Source organism: Anabas testudineus, chromosome 7, assembly GCF_900324465.2.
Source record: "Anabas testudineus chromosome 7, fAnaTes1.2, whole genome shotgun sequence".
Classification (NCBI taxonomy): Eukaryota; Metazoa; Chordata; class Actinopteri; order Anabantiformes; family Anabantidae; genus Anabas; species Anabas testudineus.
In genome coordinates this window covers 20,767,647-20,787,329 of record NC_046616.1, presented here as the reverse complement: position 1 = coordinate 20,787,329, position 19,683 = coordinate 20,767,647, and the positions used below count along the sequence as shown (strand labels likewise).

Sequence of the window (19,683 nt, the reverse complement as noted above, 5' to 3'; positions counted from 1 at the left end):
CACTTCTGCCAAAAAAATGGTGTTCACATGTTCATTTTCACGCTTTGACAAAATGGATCTTCACATCAGAACATGAACCTGGTTATATGGGCACATGCAAGAAATGGCTTTCCCTGCAGGAACCATAGAGCTTTCTTTTACAGTATTTGACAAGAGATGAAGCTGAGATACACTTGAACTGTAATCTCTGCTCTGCTGAGCTTCAAAGCTTTCCTGTGGTCGTACACAGCTCTGCAAAGGTTGTCACAGACGAAAACCACATCATTTAGTTGTAAAGCGAAAGCAAGTTATACAAAAAACTGTGCAGTTAGTTAGATAGTGGGCTGCATACGCTGGTGATCCTGTATCTCACACTGCTGAGTCTCCCTGCCGTACTCAGCCCAAGCCCTGGGGTGCTCTGTTTTGTGACCAATCACAAAGATACAGGAAACCGTGTCTAGCAACACTCCCCACAACTCACAGAATCTACACTGAGCGAGAAATCATCCTCGGACGTTTGAAAGGAGCAAAGACGGAAAAGGGAGAGCAGAAAAGCTTAAAAAGCGTGGAAGCCATTGGACTCACAAGAGCGTAGCGCTGGTGAGTTACTCATCACTTATAAAGAAGATATACATGTAACAGATTGACAGAATATTTGTGTTATGATAATTTTGTGTCCTCTGATGGAAAATTAGATTTATGTAATGTGAGTTTCTCTGACCAATGAGCACTTTTAAACCACATATGTTCACGTGGACGATGAAGTCATTCATTTTGTAAATAGTATGGTAAATAAATGATAAGTTGTTTTTTAGTTGAACTGAATGACTTTGGTAGATATCACCATGTGACTGTGCAGCATGCTGACAAAGACGAGGTCTCGCAGCGTTTAGAGCTGTTTTAAATACTTTCACTCAAGTTTACCTCTCTGTCTGCTTCAGTCTTTACTTGACCAGGGGGTCAAACAGATTCAGTATGTCCCCATCTGTCACCGCTGACTGGTCGGCAGGAAGGAAGGAAAAGGTGTGTGTGTGTGTGTGTGTGTGTGTGCCACCAGACAGGCACAACAAAGCCGGTTGGCAAAGTGCACATTCCATGGGCGTAGATGTGTTGCAGGAAATCCCACTCCCATTCCCAGAGGATTGAAATAGAAACACACACACACACATAAATAAACACAGACAGAGGGAGAGAGAGTATAATCATCCATCATTAAAACCTTAACGTTAGTAGAGTCTAGAATAACGTGGACTTTCTTTCAGTGTCGTCTATACAGCGAAAGGATCAGTTAATGTAATTTTTCAAAATCTCTGCTAGTTTCCTTTTCTTGTGGTTTGTGAAGAAATCTAATCTTGCATGAATTTCCCTTTCACTTGATGCACACTGCAGCGCGTGTGAGTTCTCAGCAGAGGGCAGCATTTATTGTACCAGGCAGGGATGTGAAGCGAAGTCTTACGCAACTCAAAGTGACTCGGGACCTGTGGCACTGAAGAGTTTAATGTGTCAGAAGCCTGAGCGTGTTCTCTGGACTTTACAACCATATGGTGTGCCCTGAATAAAAAAACAAGGTCATCAAACAATGCAGCAGTATTAATGAGCTTTTTCCTTCAGTCCCACGGCCACAAAGCAATTACCATTCTTGAGTTTTCTGGCTTTACTCTGGCATCAAGGCTGAGATTATCCCCATTCGGTTTAGAATAACCTTCTAGAAAGGTTGTTTTTTTTATTCTTTTAGTGCAATATTTGAAACGAAATCACCGTAAATGCAAACAGTCACCTTCTTCTCAAGGAAAAACACTTTGGCAGACAGTAGCAATGTGTTCTTACTTATCAGCTAAGCTATCATGTTTATGTTCCCTCAGGAGGTCATAAGAAGCAGAACAGGATTCCTTCATTGTGAGCATTCATAACATGGCATTGTGGAGTCCCTATCTGGTATTTAGAGGAGACTTGGAGCCAATCGAATTTAGCCAGAGCAAAGAAAACACATGAGCTGCACTTTTATCTGTACTTTCTGTTTGATTGAGAACCAGCTTTAGGTCTGGCTTTTGTGACAGCTGTGACTGGAGCATCCTCATGACTCCACGAAAGTCTAAACATGGTAAGAAGTCCCAGTTTGTTTGTTTGTTTGATTGATCGCAGTAGATATGCATGAAGACAGAGTCGATTATACAGAGGCAACAGGTGCAGGCGTCCTAATAAGAAAGAACAGAAGCGGCAGCTCCAAAGAGTTTCCCTCTTACGTGTCACAGGTCTGGAGGAACAACCAAACGAAAGCGTGGAAAGTTGGAGAGAATGGATGCTCTTGTCTGTGTGTGTGTGTGTGTGTGTGTCTTGTGGAAAGCCAAGACAAACTGACTCAGTCGTTGAGGTCACTACAGGAAGGGCAGCCCTGCACTGGAACAATAGCTGGGATTTAAACAAGTCTTACATAACGTGTTCAGCCTGCAGGACACAGTTGACCGTGATCCACTTATGACAGGAGGTGCACTGAAAATCAATGCTCCTTCTGTCCTGCAGTCAGGGACAGAGGATCCACTTGTCCTCGCTTTGCTTTTACTATTTACTGTAAAAAAAAATGAATTCTTACACTGTTTGTCCACACAGATTCTGTCCTCTCTATGGAGAGCTTGGTCAAATCCGTCTGTTCTCCTGCAAGACGCTGTACACCAGAGAATGGAGAAGTAAGTTATCTGCTTCTGTCCTACACAATCAAGTCAGTAATATACATTTAAACCACAGAGACTGGGTCATGAGCCAAAGACACAGGGTAGGATGAGGTTATAGCAGCGTAGCAACATGCACATTACTCCTGTTGGTGCAATATGCAGCAGAGTTTTATGAAACCATAAAACCAATGGACAGTTTAACACCTGTGCAAAGAACAAACACCTGCGTTCAAACACAGAGCAAAAAGTGAAAGAGAAGCACACGACGAGAGACACTGAATGTCGCTCTTCAGCCTAAAACCGCCCTTGACAAAAAAGTTTATCTGCGCGTCCATGTGCAGACAGACCTGGTTGAGTCAGGCAGCTGGACAACCTGATAAGTGTGTATGTGGGCTGCACTGAACAAACTAGACCGTAAAGTGCCCGCATGGAACATTATGCCTCTTTAAATACCCCTGACCCAGCCTGAGTTCAAGGGTGTTTGCTGTAAGTCAAAGCTGAACAAGTAGAAAAACTCTGTGTGTGTGTGTGTGTGTGTGTGTGTGTGTGTGTGTGTGTGTGGTCGTCATCAAGTTAAACCCAAGTATAAGCGTGTAAATGAATAACAACTACAATGACCTATTTCTTTTTATGCTGAGTTGTGTTTACATCACTCCAACAATATGTGACTTTACACTGTTTCCTTGCCAACAGTCTTGTGAGCTTGGTGACACATTTTCCTTTTAGCTAAACGTTTGTGTAAACGTGCAAAAAGCACCTGTACACCTTTGTCAGCCTAAATTCAAAGGCTGTTAACTAGAGTGTGAAAGTGCCAGAGGAGGAGGAGGAGGAGGAGGAGGAGGTCTCCCTAATGACTCCGTGCAGTTCCTTTGCCAAAGCCCCCCAAAAAAAAGCGCACACACACGCAAAAGTGCGCCTGTGCTGGCGGGGATGGCTGAGCAGGACGCAGCCAGTGCGCAGTGACGCGGACACGTCTGGCGAGGAGAGGACTCTGTGTTTGGATGTACGAACGATACGCAGAAACCCTGTGTGGAGCTCAGGAGGGAAACGGCATCCAGGGGAGAGAGGGAGGAGGAGGTGGAGGGGGGGGGGGCGCAAAATGTAGTCTGGAGCTGAGGCTGTCGCAGTGTTGGATCGTCGCTGTGCGGTAACGAGCGGCTCGATCCACTGTGCTGTGAATAATGTGCGGAGGTGCTGAGCCCGGGTGCACATCTTCTGACTGGGAAAGTTGTTTGCCGGTTGTTTCGATCTGAGACGACATGCATCTGTTTCGGAGTCACAATTACCAAGTGTTCCCGGACCGCTACTCGGGGGAAACACCGACCATACGGGGCATCAGCTGGGTATGCCGCTTTAATGTTTACCTCAGAGAAATACCTAAGGACTAGTTCATGGAAGGCAGACAGGACTCGTAAGATATATATGGTGGCACACAAAGATGATGATGATTAATTAACCCCCACTTTGTTGAGCCTCGTCTTCTGTTGTACTGTTCTGTTCTTGAATGTTGTGAGTGACTTTGCAAATGCTCTGACAGTAGATGACTCTCTGTTTGTGTAAAGATTAGTCCAAACACCAGTGGCATAATGGCTTCACAATAGCCTCTGACAGACTTACATAATCACTATTGCATTTGGTGGATTTCTAGTTGTTAAAGTGTCTACTGGGTGTCTGCTCTGGCACATGGCAGCTTAATCACCCTGAAAGCTCCAGTGTGTGTTAAAGCGGCAACTAACCTGTAACACATGGGGAGCATTCAACCTAATACACTTAAAAACTGTCAAAGGCTGCACTGCAGCAGAGGTGGAGGTGGAGGAACACTTCTGATCAGAGACCAGCTGCAGCGTTAACCTCACTCCCTCACACCTCCACTATCTACATGACACACTCCGGGGAGCCCCCCCAAAAACAGCAGTTTGCAGATATTTGCAGACAAGAATGTTTCCATCAGACTGACGAAGGAGATTCCTCCATTGTTTTAGCAGCGTGGGTGTGGAGGGGCACAGGAAGGTAACAATGAGCAAGATTTTTATGAAACTTAGGTTATAAATAGTGTATTGTTCATTGTTCACCTTCGCCACAACACCCCCCATTCAGTTTACAAAAGAGTTCCTGGAAGAGTGCACAAGGAGTCGGGGGTTGTTTCCAGGTCACAGGAAGACACTGAAGGATCGGAGCTTTTAGGTTTACTTGACTTTTAAGCACCAATATGTCCCCCTGTATCCTGAACGTCTTATCAGCACACTATGTTACATTCAATCGTCAACGGACACTAAATAAGTGACAATCACATTTTGGACACGGCACACCAGTTTGACACCTGACACCCAGAGCTTAATAATCACCTTCATCATTGCATCATGTTGTAGTTCACCTTGTTACTGAACCATGTCACTCTCTCTGGTTCTGTTTGACAGTGGCCTGTCAGTGGTTCTAAGTAGTTAAAGGACTCTTTTTGCCACTTTTTCCCATTGTTAGCTACTGAAACTACAAACAGAGAAGGAATTGTTGTGTTTAGAACAGGTTTAGGTGTCGTGACGTACTCCAGGAAGCTGGACTGTCAGTTCACCAGTGTAAACATGTTTAGCAATAGTTTTTATTGAATTTGTGCATTAGCTGTTAGTCCCAAATACAGATTAGTGCGTTTTATTAACTGCAGTTCAGAGAGGTTGCTGTATGCTGTCTAAGGTTGCCTGGTTCACAGGTGCCAGTATTGGCACAATAACACCTGGACTCCAGTTTCTGGAAGGCAGGTGTCTGAATGACATCTCATGAGTAGAAACATTGTTTGTACCATGCTCACACAAAAGCAGAGGTATCTTCCTTTTGAATAGGAGTCCTTTTATAACTTTAAATTGAACCTCAGTCATGTTAAGTGGTGTTGAGCTCAGTTTTCCCCAAACTGCTGGTTAGTTTTTCTGTTCATTGTTGTATGATGACACCACTGCACTGTGGTGTGTGTTCCGACACCTGTCGATCATGGCCAGCGTGACAGTTTTCCCATGCTGAGCTCTGTCCACCACAGCATTAAAACCACCTGGTAGTTTTATTCGTGTAGCTGATTGGTGTAAAGCCCAATTAAACCGAGTCTGAGGCATCAGCCAGTTCCCTCAGTGTGATCAAACAACCAAATACCTCAAACAGGCACAGAACAGAGCTCATTCAGCTGTCATCATTAGGAGATGCCAGGGCCTCTTCCCTCCTGTCCTTCTTGCTCCTGCATACCAGTGTTAGGACAGGGAAGCAAAGCAGAACAAAATGCCTCACATTCATGAAGGTTCCTAACTGCGTCTGGAAGGACTTAGTCCAAAGTTATAGTGTATATTCCCATGGGCACACACTTTGATTCAGTCACTGCTGAAGAAACTGTGATTTATAATGGTTTTTTTTTCTCAGATTCGACTGTGAATTCATCACAAACACTATTTGCATCAGTGAAAATTCTGCTTTAGCTTCATGTTTCTTCGAGCTCTTCACCCACAGTAACAGACTTACAGTGGGAGTTAAAGAGTTTTTTTTATGGGTACGCTATCACTACTGGCACCGTGCCATTCAGGCAGTGATCATGTGACTGGGCTGATCGCACAACACGGCAGACAAAACATGCCAGAAAGTCTGCGTGTAGACACTTCACAGATGTGCATCAGTGATGTGAGCGCTGATCAATATGTTGGGCTACCATGTCTGTCCTGTGTCCACTTCACAGGGTTTACATTTTCTGTAAGCTGTTCATACTGTGCATCAGCATGAGAAGCAAACTCTTATTCTTTGTAAATCTTTTGTCCGTGCTACATTAGCAACCCTACACTGCAGCGGCAATGTCTAATGTGATGACTGGGCGTGGGGCTTTGTGAGAGTCCAGACACTACACTAAGTGCCGTGGAGAAATATTAGATCTCAATGACTGCCTTGAAAAAGGTCTTTATACGTCACTGTATTATATTCACTGAAAGTGATTGCCCTGGGAATTAAAATACACAATGGTAGCTAAAATGGGATCATAAAAGAATAAAACCCAAGAAACAAAGAGGAAGTCCATGTAAAACCTAAGTGGAGCCGTGAGAATGTCAAATATTTGTACATGGCAGCAAGTTTAAGTTAGGACTGTGCTGACGCGTGGTTAGAAATAATCGTAGTTCATGACTACAGCTCATCTGTGAATGGTTGGGATTTAAAACCCTTTTCATAAGACAGATAGTCTGTAGTTAAAAGCAAACTTTTCACTTTACAAAATGCGTGGCAGCAGGCTGACGTCTGTCTACTCCTTCCTCCCACTTCACTACACTTGCTTGACGCCCGCCCACACCGCCCAGGAAACAATGGTAACACAGCGCAGGTTGAGATCACGTATTTGTATTGACCCTCATCCCAGTGATAAGAAAATGGACAGTAAGATTATCATCAACAACCAGTTCAGCTAGTTTCTTATCTGCATTATTTCAGTTTTAGATATGGAGAAATGGCTCAGCTGTGATAACATCTGTCTTTTTTTCCTTTCCTAGACTCCATTGCCAGAGACCCTGGATTTAAAGGACACTATGAAGCAGGTGAGTATGCCATGGCGTGGTGCCCTATGCTTTTGGTACATCACCTCCTTCTGCAACATGTCTCCCTTTTATCAACTGACCACACTTGTTGACACTTGAATATGAGTCTTTAAACTATCATCAGCCTGGACCTTTCGCTCTCCTGTGGGGTTTGACCTCTGTTATCATCTAGAGTTGCGGTGCAGCATCACCTCAAACTGCTGAACTTGTTCTTTTGTTGTTATAATGTCGTGCTTTACTACTCAAGCGAGTCTTAAAAAACACATTCCTAGCGAGGCAAGCAGTCACAAGGAGTCCAAAGGGCACTCCAGGGCCCACATTTAATTGACCCTCCCCACCCTCCCAAGCCCTACCTCACCCAACTGAGGCTCCTCACTCTGCTTTATCTCAGCTTTTTAGACAGCATGCCAAGGGGAGAACCTCTAAAACACTGATAACAGGGTTTGACAAGGAACGTTTCCCCCAGATAGAAGAAGTGAGAGAGCATCTTTCAGCCCCCACAGAACTAATTCCTGTGAATTTAGTTTTAGAAAGGGGAGTGACAATGAGCCTGCAGGAGGCTGCTGTTGCTAACCTATCGGAGCTTTGTGTGGTTGCCTAGTAAGTGTTGGCTCCAGATCCCTAAAGTCAATCAGTGTCATACATTCTGGTTGCACCACACAAATTATTTTTTATTAATGAGACTTCAACATATAAAAACAGCAGTTTTCCTTTGTGCACATAAACACAGTAACACATCCCAGGCAACTGCTAGAAAGGAATCTCTGTAGGTACTGGACTTTAAAGGTTGGATACAAACTGTATGTATGGCACTCTGACTGGTCTCTGAATAGCTGGGATGCACTGTGTGTTCTGACACCTGTCAATTAAATTTACCCTATGCTGATGGTTGAGTGTGTCATTGACTGGCACACCTGAGAGCAAGGTGTTTGCTCTGTAATTTGACTCAGTCAGAACAATTACCCCTGGCTTATAGTTCCCAGATAACATGATTAGGTGACCTACATGTGGATAGTAAACACACATCACAGTCCGCACTGGAATCGTTTTTGCATGCTTACATGATTGTCAGGTTTAGTGGCAACAGCCAGGTCCCTCAGTAAACTTTGATAATGTTTTTGTAAGAACTAGGTTAGGTAATGGAACATGACCCCATCAAGAAAATATTTTTCAGAGCTGACATGCCTGAGAATGTGACTTTGGGAGTCCCAGGGGGGAAATGGGCCCATGGGAATAGTGCTGACCTCTAGACAACATAACTCTAATGGGGCACAGAAGACGCCTTGGGCACATGTATTAAGTTGATGTCAGCTCTGGGAACAGGCCAATGTGGGGATGAAAGGTTGAAGTATGGACTGCGCAGTGTTACACACAGTAGTCTGTCATAGTTGTACATTATAATTAGCAGGCCTATGTGAACTTGGATATAACAAGCATGTGTTACATGTTCAAGTGAAAGAGCAATGGTTGGTACTGTATATCCAAAGTGAGTTGAAGACTTAGAATGCTGCTACTCCACTCAACAAGGAAAAATAAAGAAAAATGGTTATTGTTGGGTTCTGCCTGCATCTCAAGACCCCCGCCTTGGACAAACAACGGTGCCTTATAGAAAATCCAAAGAACAAACAAGCAACCGTCTGAGTCACTCGTGGAATCACAAGACTGGTTGCAGGAGACGCAAGAGGGGAGTCTAACAGGGAGGAGCGATATGCCTGCTTTTGTCAGTCATCGTCAGGAATAAATATTGCTGGGTTGTATTTTGATTGCATTTATCTTTTGAAAGTGCACCAGAACATAGAGCGTGAAAAAGGTCTGAAATAAGAGAGTGGCATACAGAAACAAACAAAGCAGCTTCTGGCTGACGGGTTTTGCAGCCCTATCTGCAGTCTTTCTGAGTTTCAGATCAGACACGAGTTAGCTATGTATGTGTGTGTGTGTGTGTGTGTGTGTGTGTGTGTGTGTGTGTGTGTGTGTGTGTGTGTGTGTGTGTGTGTGTGTGTGTGTGTGTGTGTGTGTGTGTGTGTGTGAAGGGGGTTGGGGGTGGGCCTCAAAGGAAATTCTTTGAGGGTGGTCAGAAAGTGAAAGTTTCTCATTACTGCGGGCCTGCAAGAGAGTGTGTTGTAGAGGCGGGGAGAGTTTAACATAGCCATTTTTAACACATTCTCACCTCCCTGCATCCCACACACATACACACACACACACAAATACCACATTACTCTCCGACACCCACAGAAATCTCCACTCACTCTGTTGACGAATGTGCAATCACACATGATCTCCATGCTGAGGGAGATTGCAGAGAAACTAGTCCCCCCTCTGTTTCTTGCGGTTGCCTTCCACTCACACAAGTTAAGTGGTTTCAGTAAACAAGACCACTTGTGTTGCATGACCTCCATCTATCTGTACACAAGCCTCACACTTTTCTTACCCAGTTTCATTGCTTCATTAAACAGGACGACGTTTGAAAAATAATACAAAAAGACAAGTAGTTTGACTTGTTGTGTCAACGTTTATCAAGTTCCTTTCAGATCGAGTCGTGAAGGCAGCAAGATCGTTGTACAGCGTCATGACAGAGAGGAACCCTGGTCTGATCCGGGATAGAAAGCATCACCTCAAAACATACAGGTACCTACACTTGTGGTGCGACGTTTTTCATTGTAAAAAACAGTGGCGATCTTACACTCTGAGAGGCCCAGGGCAAAGCATCAAGGCCCACGCTCCAACAAAAATCAACAAAAAAAATTATCAATTAAATCAAAAACTGCATTTGGTCCATTGTGCACAACCAAATGTCATATAATTCATTAAAACGGTTAGTAACTAACCGAACATTTTGGGAATAGTTCAGTCACTCACCACTGTCCAGGGGTCATTTTACCTTATATTTTAATTTTCTCTTTCATTTCTGGTGTTCAGAAAGATATCCTTCCTCCATTATGCTGATTGTTACACTACAATCACAATCTGACTGACCTAACTAACACTATCCCGCTGTCATACGGTAGCTAAAAGGGGCACCTCAGGGTGTTTTTGGGGGCAGACATTTTTCTGGCCTGCCTCTCCTGACGGCACGGCTCGAGTTTAAAATGTGACAGCAGCCACAAATGGCTGTACATGCAAATGAATGTGTTGTATTTATCTCACAGGCAGTGTTGTTCTGGTAAAGAACTCGTTGATTGGCTGATGAAACAAAATGACTGCCTCCAATCAAGAAGCCAGGCAGTTGGGATGTGGCAGGTCTTAGTAGATGAAGGAATCCTTGTGCATGGTAAGAACTGAACAGCTTAAAGTTTGGATGAAAACGTACAAATGATTTTTTGCTTCCAGTGTCATCATACACACAGTTTTACTGGCTAACACTTAACCAGCAGCTTAAACCGAGGACACATTAACATTCGTCATGGGCTGGCCAGATTCTGGTTTGCTTAAAATATTCTGATGATAATGTCTCAGGGTGCACTCAAGAATTTCCCAGAAGCGCTTGAGCAGCCTGAAATTTGGCAGCAGAGACTGCCAGAGTATTTGTTTTACACTGTGTCCTCACTCTCACTCAGTCTAGTATCCACTCTCTGCTTATGCTCTTTGGATGGGACATTGTCTTCCTGAAGGAGACCACTCCAATCAGGATAAAAATGCTTCATCATCAAATAAGAGGCATCTTTCAGAATGCATTTGCACTTATTTCCATGTATCTTGTCATTCTGGAGTTTTTAAAGTCAATAGATGACAAGGAAAAGCTCCTTAGGATCATCAGCATTTACTAGTTTGCCTCCTGGTTTGTTTCTTGTTTTAACTAATCCGTATCTTTACGTTAAGTAAGTCAGTTCCCTAGCTGGACTGTAGCTGTACTCCTTCACTTACATTAACTCTGTGCTTTTTCCTCTTCTGTCTCCATCAAGTGAAACAGGAGTTGAACTTTCATGACAAGGACACACAGTTCTATCGCTTCAAGGACTCTGAGTTTGGCCTGAGCCTCATAACAAATGAGAAGGACTCAGAAGATGAGCTTCAGGAAAGTCTGTCCCTGCTGTCTCAGCTGGGTCCTGATGCTCTGCTCGCTATGATTCTACGCAAATGGTCAGTACTTAATACAGACTTTATATAACTATTATGCACCAAACCCTGTTGTGTATGTAGTACCCAGTTTGTATGCAGTTTGCATCTTCATACACAAGTTGTCTCAACTTTTCTCTGTGTTTAGCCCCAATCAGAGGAGTGCTGAGGATCTGGAGGTCATCTATGAGGAGCTGCTCCACGTCAAGGCTGCTGCTCATCTCTCCACTTCAGTAAGTAACTGTTACTTCCTGCACATAGAACACAGCCCAAATCATGTTGCCTGTAGTTTTCTTCATTTTCTATATTCATTTATTATTCCCAGAATATCAGCCAGATTAACTATCTGGCTTCCTCTGATCTTTAAACTATTTTGACCAAGTATCAACCAAAAAAGGAGTTATCAATGCAGCCTCAGAGTCTCATTTCTTGCCCTGTTGTGCCTGCAGGTACGTAAGGAGCTGGCAGCGGTGCTGGTCTTTGAATCACATGCCAAGGCCGGAACAGTCTGTGAGTGTGACTGCTTTGGTTATGTTTGAACTTGGGTTTAGAGACACACATAGAGACACACACGGTTTCACTGTGTAGTTGAACTGCACTAGGACATTGAGGAAATGCCCTATTAACATCCTCCTTTGCACATCATGCATTTCAGACAGCTTTTATTCACCAAAACATATATGATACTAAGAATATTTTAATATCCATCTCTTCTGATTTATGTATTACCCCAGAATATCATGACGCATGTTTCTGCTTATTTTTTAGTCTTGAATATAAAGGTAGATGTTTACATTTTTAAACCTTTGTCTTTTTTTATTCTTTGTTTTGTTTTGTTTTGTGTGGTGTAGTGTTCAGTCAGGGGGATAAAGGCACCTCCTGGTACATCATCTGGAAAGGCTCTGTAAACGTGATCACCCATGGGAAGGTAGATCATGCCAAAAACAGCAAATAAATCTGAGAATCAGTACTCATGAAATATTTAGTTGCCTTGTATAATGTGACATTACTGTCTGCATATAGGGACTAGTAACCACACTACATGAGGGAGAGGACTTCGGGCAGCTGGCTTTGCTGAATGATGCACCTCGAGCCGCCACGATAATCTTGAGAGAAGACCACTGCCATTTCCTCCGAGTTGATAAACAGGATTTCATACGGATTCTCAAGGTATGTTTGACTACATGTCTGACAGAGAAAGGTGTAAACACACATCTATAATGGGTTTGCATGCATGTCAGGCTCAATCTGTCTTTTATTGTCTGCGCCACATATTTAGATCCATTTAGACAAATTTCACTTGGTCATCATCCATGTCTGTTTGCTGTTCTTCAGGATGTGGAGGCTAATACAGTGCGACTGGAGGAGCATGGGAAAACTGTTCTGGTGCTGGAGAAGAGCGCCGGCTCGGCCGAGCAGGGAGGAGCAGGGACCAACAGCAAGTGAGAAACTTTGACGCAGACACCTCGAAAGAAACAAAACCATCGCGTCACATTCCTCTTCACTTCACCTGGATGTGGGCAGAAGTATACTGACCCTTTTGTCAAATGTGGTTAAGGTCTTATTAATGGGCTGTTATCTGACGGCCGCAAAAGAAATGGACTTCAACCCTGCCTTGTTGTCGACTTCTTATCAACTGTGAAGTGTTTTAGCAAACATAAAAGTGAATTAACTCGATATTGACCTCCCCTTTAGGTCATCCTTAACCTGCTTTACCTTGTTTCTATGTTGACCTGCACACTCAGTGCAATCATCTTGTTCTCCCTGCTACACCAAGCAAGCAAGATGTATTATCTCAGGAACTCAGCCAGTATTACATTTTTTGGACCGGATGCCAATAGATAAAGAGCCCTCAAATGTAGTTAGAAAGGATTTATGACACACACATTATGTGCTGGAAGGCAAGGCATTTTAAACAAGTTCGCTGTGATATGCTCCTGCCAACTCTCCAGTGTTTACTCCTGTAAACACCAGAGTCCGCTGGACAAACTGAACCACGCAATGATGACGTCAAAGAACCTTTTCTGCTTCTTCTTTTTTGAGGGTGTTAAATAAAGTTACAGATTGTGTATTTACGTACAGCCACACAAATATGTCAGCACAACTGTGGACTCATCTGTTACACAGATTCCCCTCAAAAGCATTTGTATTAGCAGTGATTAAACAAGAGTAGAAGCACGAACAAAAAATATATTAAATTACCAAAAACGAATGAAAACATAAACTCACACGCAAAAGGTATGTGGAAAAATAAGAAGTTGTTTCATATCTGTCTGTGCAGATACACGGTGATGTCAGGAACACCTGAGAAAATCCTGGAACACCTGCTGGAAACAATAAAGTTGGACTCTAATGGAAATGACGCAATAGGTAGGAGCCTGCAGTTATATACCTGCAACTTTCACCGTCTTTTATCGAGTAATTCATGATCACCGGATTCAGTTAGTTTGTCAACTGTGTGTTGGTGCAATGTTTGTCTTCCTACAGATCCCTGTGTGAGCGACTTCCTGCTCACCCATAAAGTCTTCATGCCCTCCAGCCAGTTGTGTTCTGCACTACAGCACCAATATCCTGTTATGGTCCATTGTAACAACAAATTGTTTCGCAGATAAGGACACTGTGTACTGCTGTGCTTCTGCTGCTTCTGCTTCTGCTGCTGCTGCTGCGCTCGTGATTACTGTGGTGATGATGTCCACAGTTTGAAGGGTTTTTTTTTTTTATCTTTACAGCGCATTTAATTGCCAGTAGTAAACTACAGTATATTCTGCTGAAAAGATAGTGTTGTGCGAAGCTCTTGATGCTATGCACCTTAACCATCATTGCACCTACCAGGCAGAACTCTCTGAGGGTTCAGATCAGGAGAAGGCTGCCTACGTGCTCAACACCAAGCAGAAGGTAGTGAAACTGATTGGCCAGTGGGTGGCACTGTATGGCCTTCTGCTGAAAGAAGACCCTGTTGCTCTGGAATTCTTGGAGGTGAGATTGCAGGCTCAAATAATTACATTTAAGCTTATATCACTGTGTACTCTGTGAATTAGAATATAAACTTTATTTATGAGCACAATCCATTATGTTGCAGAGGCTGAAGAAGGAGGTGGCGGCTGATTTCCGTCTGTTCAGCCTGCTGAAAGAACAATTTAGGGAAAGAAGGAGAACAAAAGTGTAAATAACACCATTTTCTTTATTATTGTAAATTATAAGTGCATCTTAAAACATTTATTTGTCTACAAAAGTGAAGTCAACTATCTTACACCTGTTCATCTTTCAACACTGTGATAGGTTGGAGAATGGCTATCAGTCACTGTGCAGGGTAAGTATGAGAAAACAGCTCGAGTTCCATGTTACTGTCAATCCTCAGTTTAATGTCAGTGGCTTGAGCTTCTCTAACGTTTTCAACAGAACCTGCAATTTGATTGGTTTTCAAACTGTGAAGAACCAGTGGGGAGGTTGCAGCCAATCAGACCACACGATAAAGGTGAGTATGACTGAGACACTAAACCAGCAACTCATATCTGTGCTACAGTATGTAAAACACGTTTTTACACAGTGGTTCCTCACACTGGCTCATGTTAAGCACCCCATCTTGACTTTTGTCTCTTCTCTGTGCAGTGTTGTATGAGATCTATAAGCCAGACAACAAACCCCTCACTCTCATGCTCCCGATAAACACATCAGTACAGGATGTGATATCAGCAATAGTAAAACCTGGCGGAGATCACATCCTGGTCAAAATGAACTCCACTGGAGGTAGGACTTATAAATTTCCAAATGTGCTGAATACAGCTGAAAGCTTCTCATCTTGCCTGAGTCGTGGTTGTACAATCCCCATTTCCAGAAAAGTTATGGCTCATTCTAAAAGTTAAAATCTTTGCTCTTTGCTTTCACTCTCCAAATTAATTGGATTTTATAAATGAAAAATAAAATTGAAAGGTTCATGCTGCAACACACTATAAAAAAGTTGGGACAAAGGCTGCCGTGAGGCTGCATTGCATGAGAAACTGCCATGATACAGAAATGTATATAGTCACATGGGTTTGGAAAGTTATTAAGCAAACTGAACACAGTCTAGAAATGCAACCTGAACACTACTAGACAAGGAGGCAGTCACTGAATTCTTTGTACCTGAGCTAATGTCAGATGGACTGAAACACAGTGTCAATGTGTGGCCAGAAGATTTTTTTAGATAAACAGCATAAAGCACAAAACCAGCATCTACAATGGCGTGGGAGTGCATCAGTGCCCACAGCATGGGTGACCTGCGTATGCCTGCGTGAAAGTAACATTGACATGAAGGGATGTATCGAAACTTTAGAGACATATGTGCTACCATCAAGGAAACATCTTTTCCAAGGAAGTCAGTGGATATTTCAGCACGGAGTGTGTGACTATAAGTGGCCTACCTGAAAACATATGGTGCATCATAAGGACGAGGAGAAGTAAAGAATAGTGGCAACAGACTTTTCTTTGTGCTTAGTAGATTATAGATTTATTGTATTTTAGACAAAGTCGCAACTTTCCTGGAAGTGGGGGCTGTAGATTTCTTACTGTTCTTTGTCAGTTCATTATGCTGAAAATAAGCTTTTCATAAATTAAATGCACACAGAACGAGCTCAGCTAAAGCTGGATGCTACTGCAGTCTACACCGCCTTGGGGCTCAATGAGAGACTCTTCATTTGCACAAGCAGTCAAGTAGAACAACTGGTGAGGAATTATGTGCCTTCCATGCCTATTTGTTGTTTTTATAAAGGAAGAGAGGATGTCACCCCGTCTCCCCTCTGATCTTTATTTTGGTGACATGATTTGATTCAAAGCAGCTTCACTGCTCGTGGAGGCCATCAAATACACTAGTCAACATGTTTCTGTCCCTCAGATGCCCCTGACGGAACAACAGGGTCCAGAACAAGGAACAACTGACATCCTTGAACAGATGGGCTCTAAAGATATTGCCAACGAACTCACTAATTATGACTGGGAACTGTTTACTGCCATGCATGAGGTTAGTAAATTTTACATCTGGCCACATTACATAAACTAAATGTGACAGAACCAAGAGGAAACTGCTTATTTACACTTTCAAATAGCTTACCAGGGTTCAGCTCCAGTTGAATGTCAATACAAGCAAAGCCAATGCTGAAACTGGCATTCCCACAACAAAGCTATCTCTTTGATGGAAACATACCTGAGTCACACTCCTTAGCACCTTTTATCTGACAGCACGAGCTTCGCCATCAGATTATCCTGTCCTGTGATGCAACACTGCGTGCCTCACATGTTTCTGAATCACATCACACACAAGTCACATTCATTGAATAAAAAAACTGACCTCTATATCTAATTTGTAAGCTCTTTTATTGTAGCAGTTTCTGACTCATCATCTCCACGTCTCCAGGTGGAGCTTGTCTACTACATATTTGGGCGTCATAAATTTCAAGGCGCCATCACAGCTAACTTGGAGCGGTTTGTTCGTCGCTTCAATGAGGTGCAGTACTGGGTGGTGACCGAGCTGTGCCTCTGTGAAGATCTGGTGAAACGAGCCCTCTTGCTGAAGAAGTTCATCAAGATTGCAGCAGTGTAAGAATCTAAGTCATGGCTTGATGAGAAGGTCGCTTGGTTAGTCTCCAAATTTGCTCCAAAGATGCCATAAGGTTTTGCACAGGCATTCACGGCCCCCAGAGGATGAAGCCAAATGGATGATGAGCACCACTTGGCTTTTTATCTAGCATCAACATCTAGCATAGCGACATTTGTGGTTTTTGAGTGAAAGATCTCAACTAGAATTCATTGAATTGCTGTTTAATTTGGTAGATACATGTTCTCCAGAGGGTTAACCGCAGTAAATTTAATGATCCTCTGATTTGATTTGGTGCCATCAAAAGTTTTACTTATCCAGCATTTGAGGGTATGACTACAAACTGCATAATTATTCACATTCCCTTCCCTCTCAGCTTCAGTGATAATAAGTAAATGTCGAAGCTAACATGGTGAGTATTGCAGGTGTTATAATTTCCTCGTAGAGCCACGAGCTTGGCCACAGACTTATTATTTTGCTTGCATAAAATCTGTTAATACAAACAGACATAAGCAACAGCACTCTGCCAGCCTGAGATGAATGATAAACTCATTATTTCTCATGCGCCCTCTTGGTCACAGATTAAAGGAGCAGAGGAATCTCAATTCATTCTTCGCTGTGATGTTTGGTTTGAGCAACAGTGCAGTACAGAGGCTTTACAAGACCTGGGAGGTGAGAAGCACCTGAACGCAACAGTCGTGATGATAATAAAAAAATATTAAATGACTCACATTTCACTTGTTATTCTCCGCTGCAGAGAATACCCAGCAAGATAAAACGAATTTACTGTGCTTATGAAAGGCTGATGGTGAGTTATACTGCGTGTTTTCGCTTGAGATCGTTTAATACATGTCCCAAACCTCTCAATGCTCATCTGTTTGTTCTCTGCTCCTGTTAGGATCCTTCACGCAACCACAGGGCATACAGACTGACTGTGGCCAAACTCAGTCCTCCTTACATTCCTTTCATGCCTCTGCTGCTCAAAGGTAATGGTAATTAGCAGCCAATTACTGCACAATCATGACCGTCAGGGTGTAATCAGGGGATAGTAATTAGTGACATGTTTTCTGTCTCTGTCTTTGGCCAGACGTGACGTTCATCCATGAGGGAAACCCAAACTATGTAGACAAATTGGTCAATTTTGAGAAGATGGTAAGACAAAAAAATGTTTGTTGCATTGCTCGGTTTTATTCAGCTCACATATAAAGACCTGCCTGAAATGTTTAACTTTGACTCCCTCCGTCACAGCGCATGATTGCCAAGACAGTGAAAATAGTACGAGGGTGCAGAAGCCAGCCGTACAGTAAGTGCTTCAGTCGAATCTGTCAAACAACTAGCACACACGTCTGGAGCTGGCAAGTTGACGTAAATGGATTTTAGGTTTGTGCCTAGGAGTGACTCATGTAGGATACCTCTGTTTGTCCTGTGCAGTGCCTTCATCTCCACAGAGGGGCCTGGCAGATCGGATGTTTTTGGAAGGGCCTGCTACTCGAATATCTACATGTAAGCTGCAGCTGTTGTATGCACAGGCCTTCCCTGTACAGGCTAAAGGCTTTCAGTTCTGATGATTTCTTTTGGCTTTGGCTTGTTGCTCTCTACTTAATTCCTGTGGCAAGTGCTGTTTTTTTTTTTTTTTATCCTGATCAGTATGCTCTCCACAGCCTGATTACTGATTAAAGTCTCAGCACTTTCCCTTATTTTCACACTTGTGCTGAAAAGAAAAGGGAGATTCACCAGGCCTAGCACTTTTTATGCAAAGTCAAACATGATTTCTTCTTCTCATCATCCAGACTCGGACCACGCCCTTCCCCTGCGGAGCTCCAGCAACATCCGACACTACATTCAGAACCTGAAGGTGACTGACAACCAGCGCAAGTTAACACAGCTATCACGAACAATAGAATGACAGGACATCAACATGCAAATGTACAAAGACTGTGGAACTGTAGCACAAAGCTGGAGGAACAAAACCACCATATTTGTCTAAATACAATGGACCTCTGAAGGGGACTGAGAGCAATGGATGTTTATTCTAACTCAAGATGCCTTTACATGCACGGGGACGCTTTCTGCGCAGCACAGCATAGAGAGTGAATATGTGCAGCATGCACAGTAATGACCTCTGATGCTGAACCACTGAATCAAATTTGGTGTCCTTCATAAAGGCCATGTTACAATATGTACAGCTAGGCAGCGTATGCCTATAGGTCTGGTGTCAAAACTAATTTATAATTTCTATCCTGTTGTCTGTAGCAGATGGCCATAAGAACACATACTACAGAGCTTTGACATAATTCATCACTTGTCACTTTTTTGTGCACTAGTATTTTCACAATGTATTGTATCAGATAGTTGTCTGACCACTGACATGCATATATTTCATACAGTGTCATTTTGTAAATAAATTATTTTCTCAGCTATGTGTATTCAATGAGAGCACAACAGTTTGTAAAAAGAGAAATATTTTATTTAAAGTACAAACCATAACAGGTAAAAATTGAACGTGAAAGACCCCCGCCCACACCCCCACCCTTTCCCCCTGATAAAAATGTTCTCCCCAATATGGGGTGAGAAAAATTCACAACAAATCATTTATCATTTATGTTCAATACTCTCCTTGTCACCTTGTCATAAATATGTACAACTACTTTTTGAAAGTCCCGGAGAGTGAAAATGGTCTAAGACATTAAAAAAAAAGAAAATGAAAAGAGGGATACCCAGTGCCTTCTCCTGATGTCATCAGGGAGGAAGAAGTTGAAAAAAAAAAAAAGATCCCCTGTCATCGTAAGTAGTAGGCTGACATTCTAGTTAAAGAGTTTTCATGTAGACAGTGTTAAAAGATTTAAATCAACTACCAAATGGGGAT

The 19,683-nt window shown here is 42.9% G+C and overlaps 1 protein-coding gene across 4 annotated transcripts; it reads left to right on the top strand.

Moving 5' to 3' along the window:
• The first annotated feature begins 389 nt into the window (after window positions 1–389).
• Window positions 390–19,243, top strand: rapgef3 (Rap guanine nucleotide exchange factor (GEF) 3). 4 transcript variants are annotated; one of them, XM_026368415.1, is made up of 28 exons: window positions 390–579; window positions 2,587–2,663; window positions 7,151–7,195; window positions 9,714–9,820; window positions 10,342–10,463; window positions 11,095–11,272; window positions 11,397–11,481; window positions 11,698–11,758; window positions 12,100–12,176; window positions 12,272–12,418; window positions 12,584–12,690; window positions 13,530–13,618; window positions 13,736–13,814; window positions 14,074–14,224; window positions 14,328–14,410; window positions 14,528–14,558; window positions 14,648–14,723; window positions 14,858–14,995; window positions 15,852–15,949; window positions 16,119–16,244; window positions 16,638–16,819; window positions 17,399–17,489; window positions 17,575–17,625; window positions 17,716–17,803; window positions 17,905–17,969; window positions 18,066–18,120; window positions 18,249–18,320; window positions 18,608–19,243. In XM_026368415.1, exons 2-28 carry the CDS (start codon window positions 2,601–2,603, stop codon window positions 18,721–18,723), a joined length of 2,583 nt encoding a protein of 860 aa, XP_026224200.1. In that variant the 5' UTR covers window positions 390–579; window positions 2,587–2,600; the 3' UTR covers window positions 18,724–19,243. The 4 variants fall into 4 exon arrangements, with proteins under 4 accessions (XP_026224200.1, XP_026224201.1, XP_026224198.1 ...); XM_026368413.1 differs by lacking the exon at window positions 390–579 and adding an exon at window positions 1,838–2,080; XM_026368416.1 differs by lacking the exon at window positions 2,587–2,663 and having other exon boundaries at window positions 391–579.
• The last annotated feature ends 440 nt before the right edge of the window (window positions 19,244–19,683 follow it).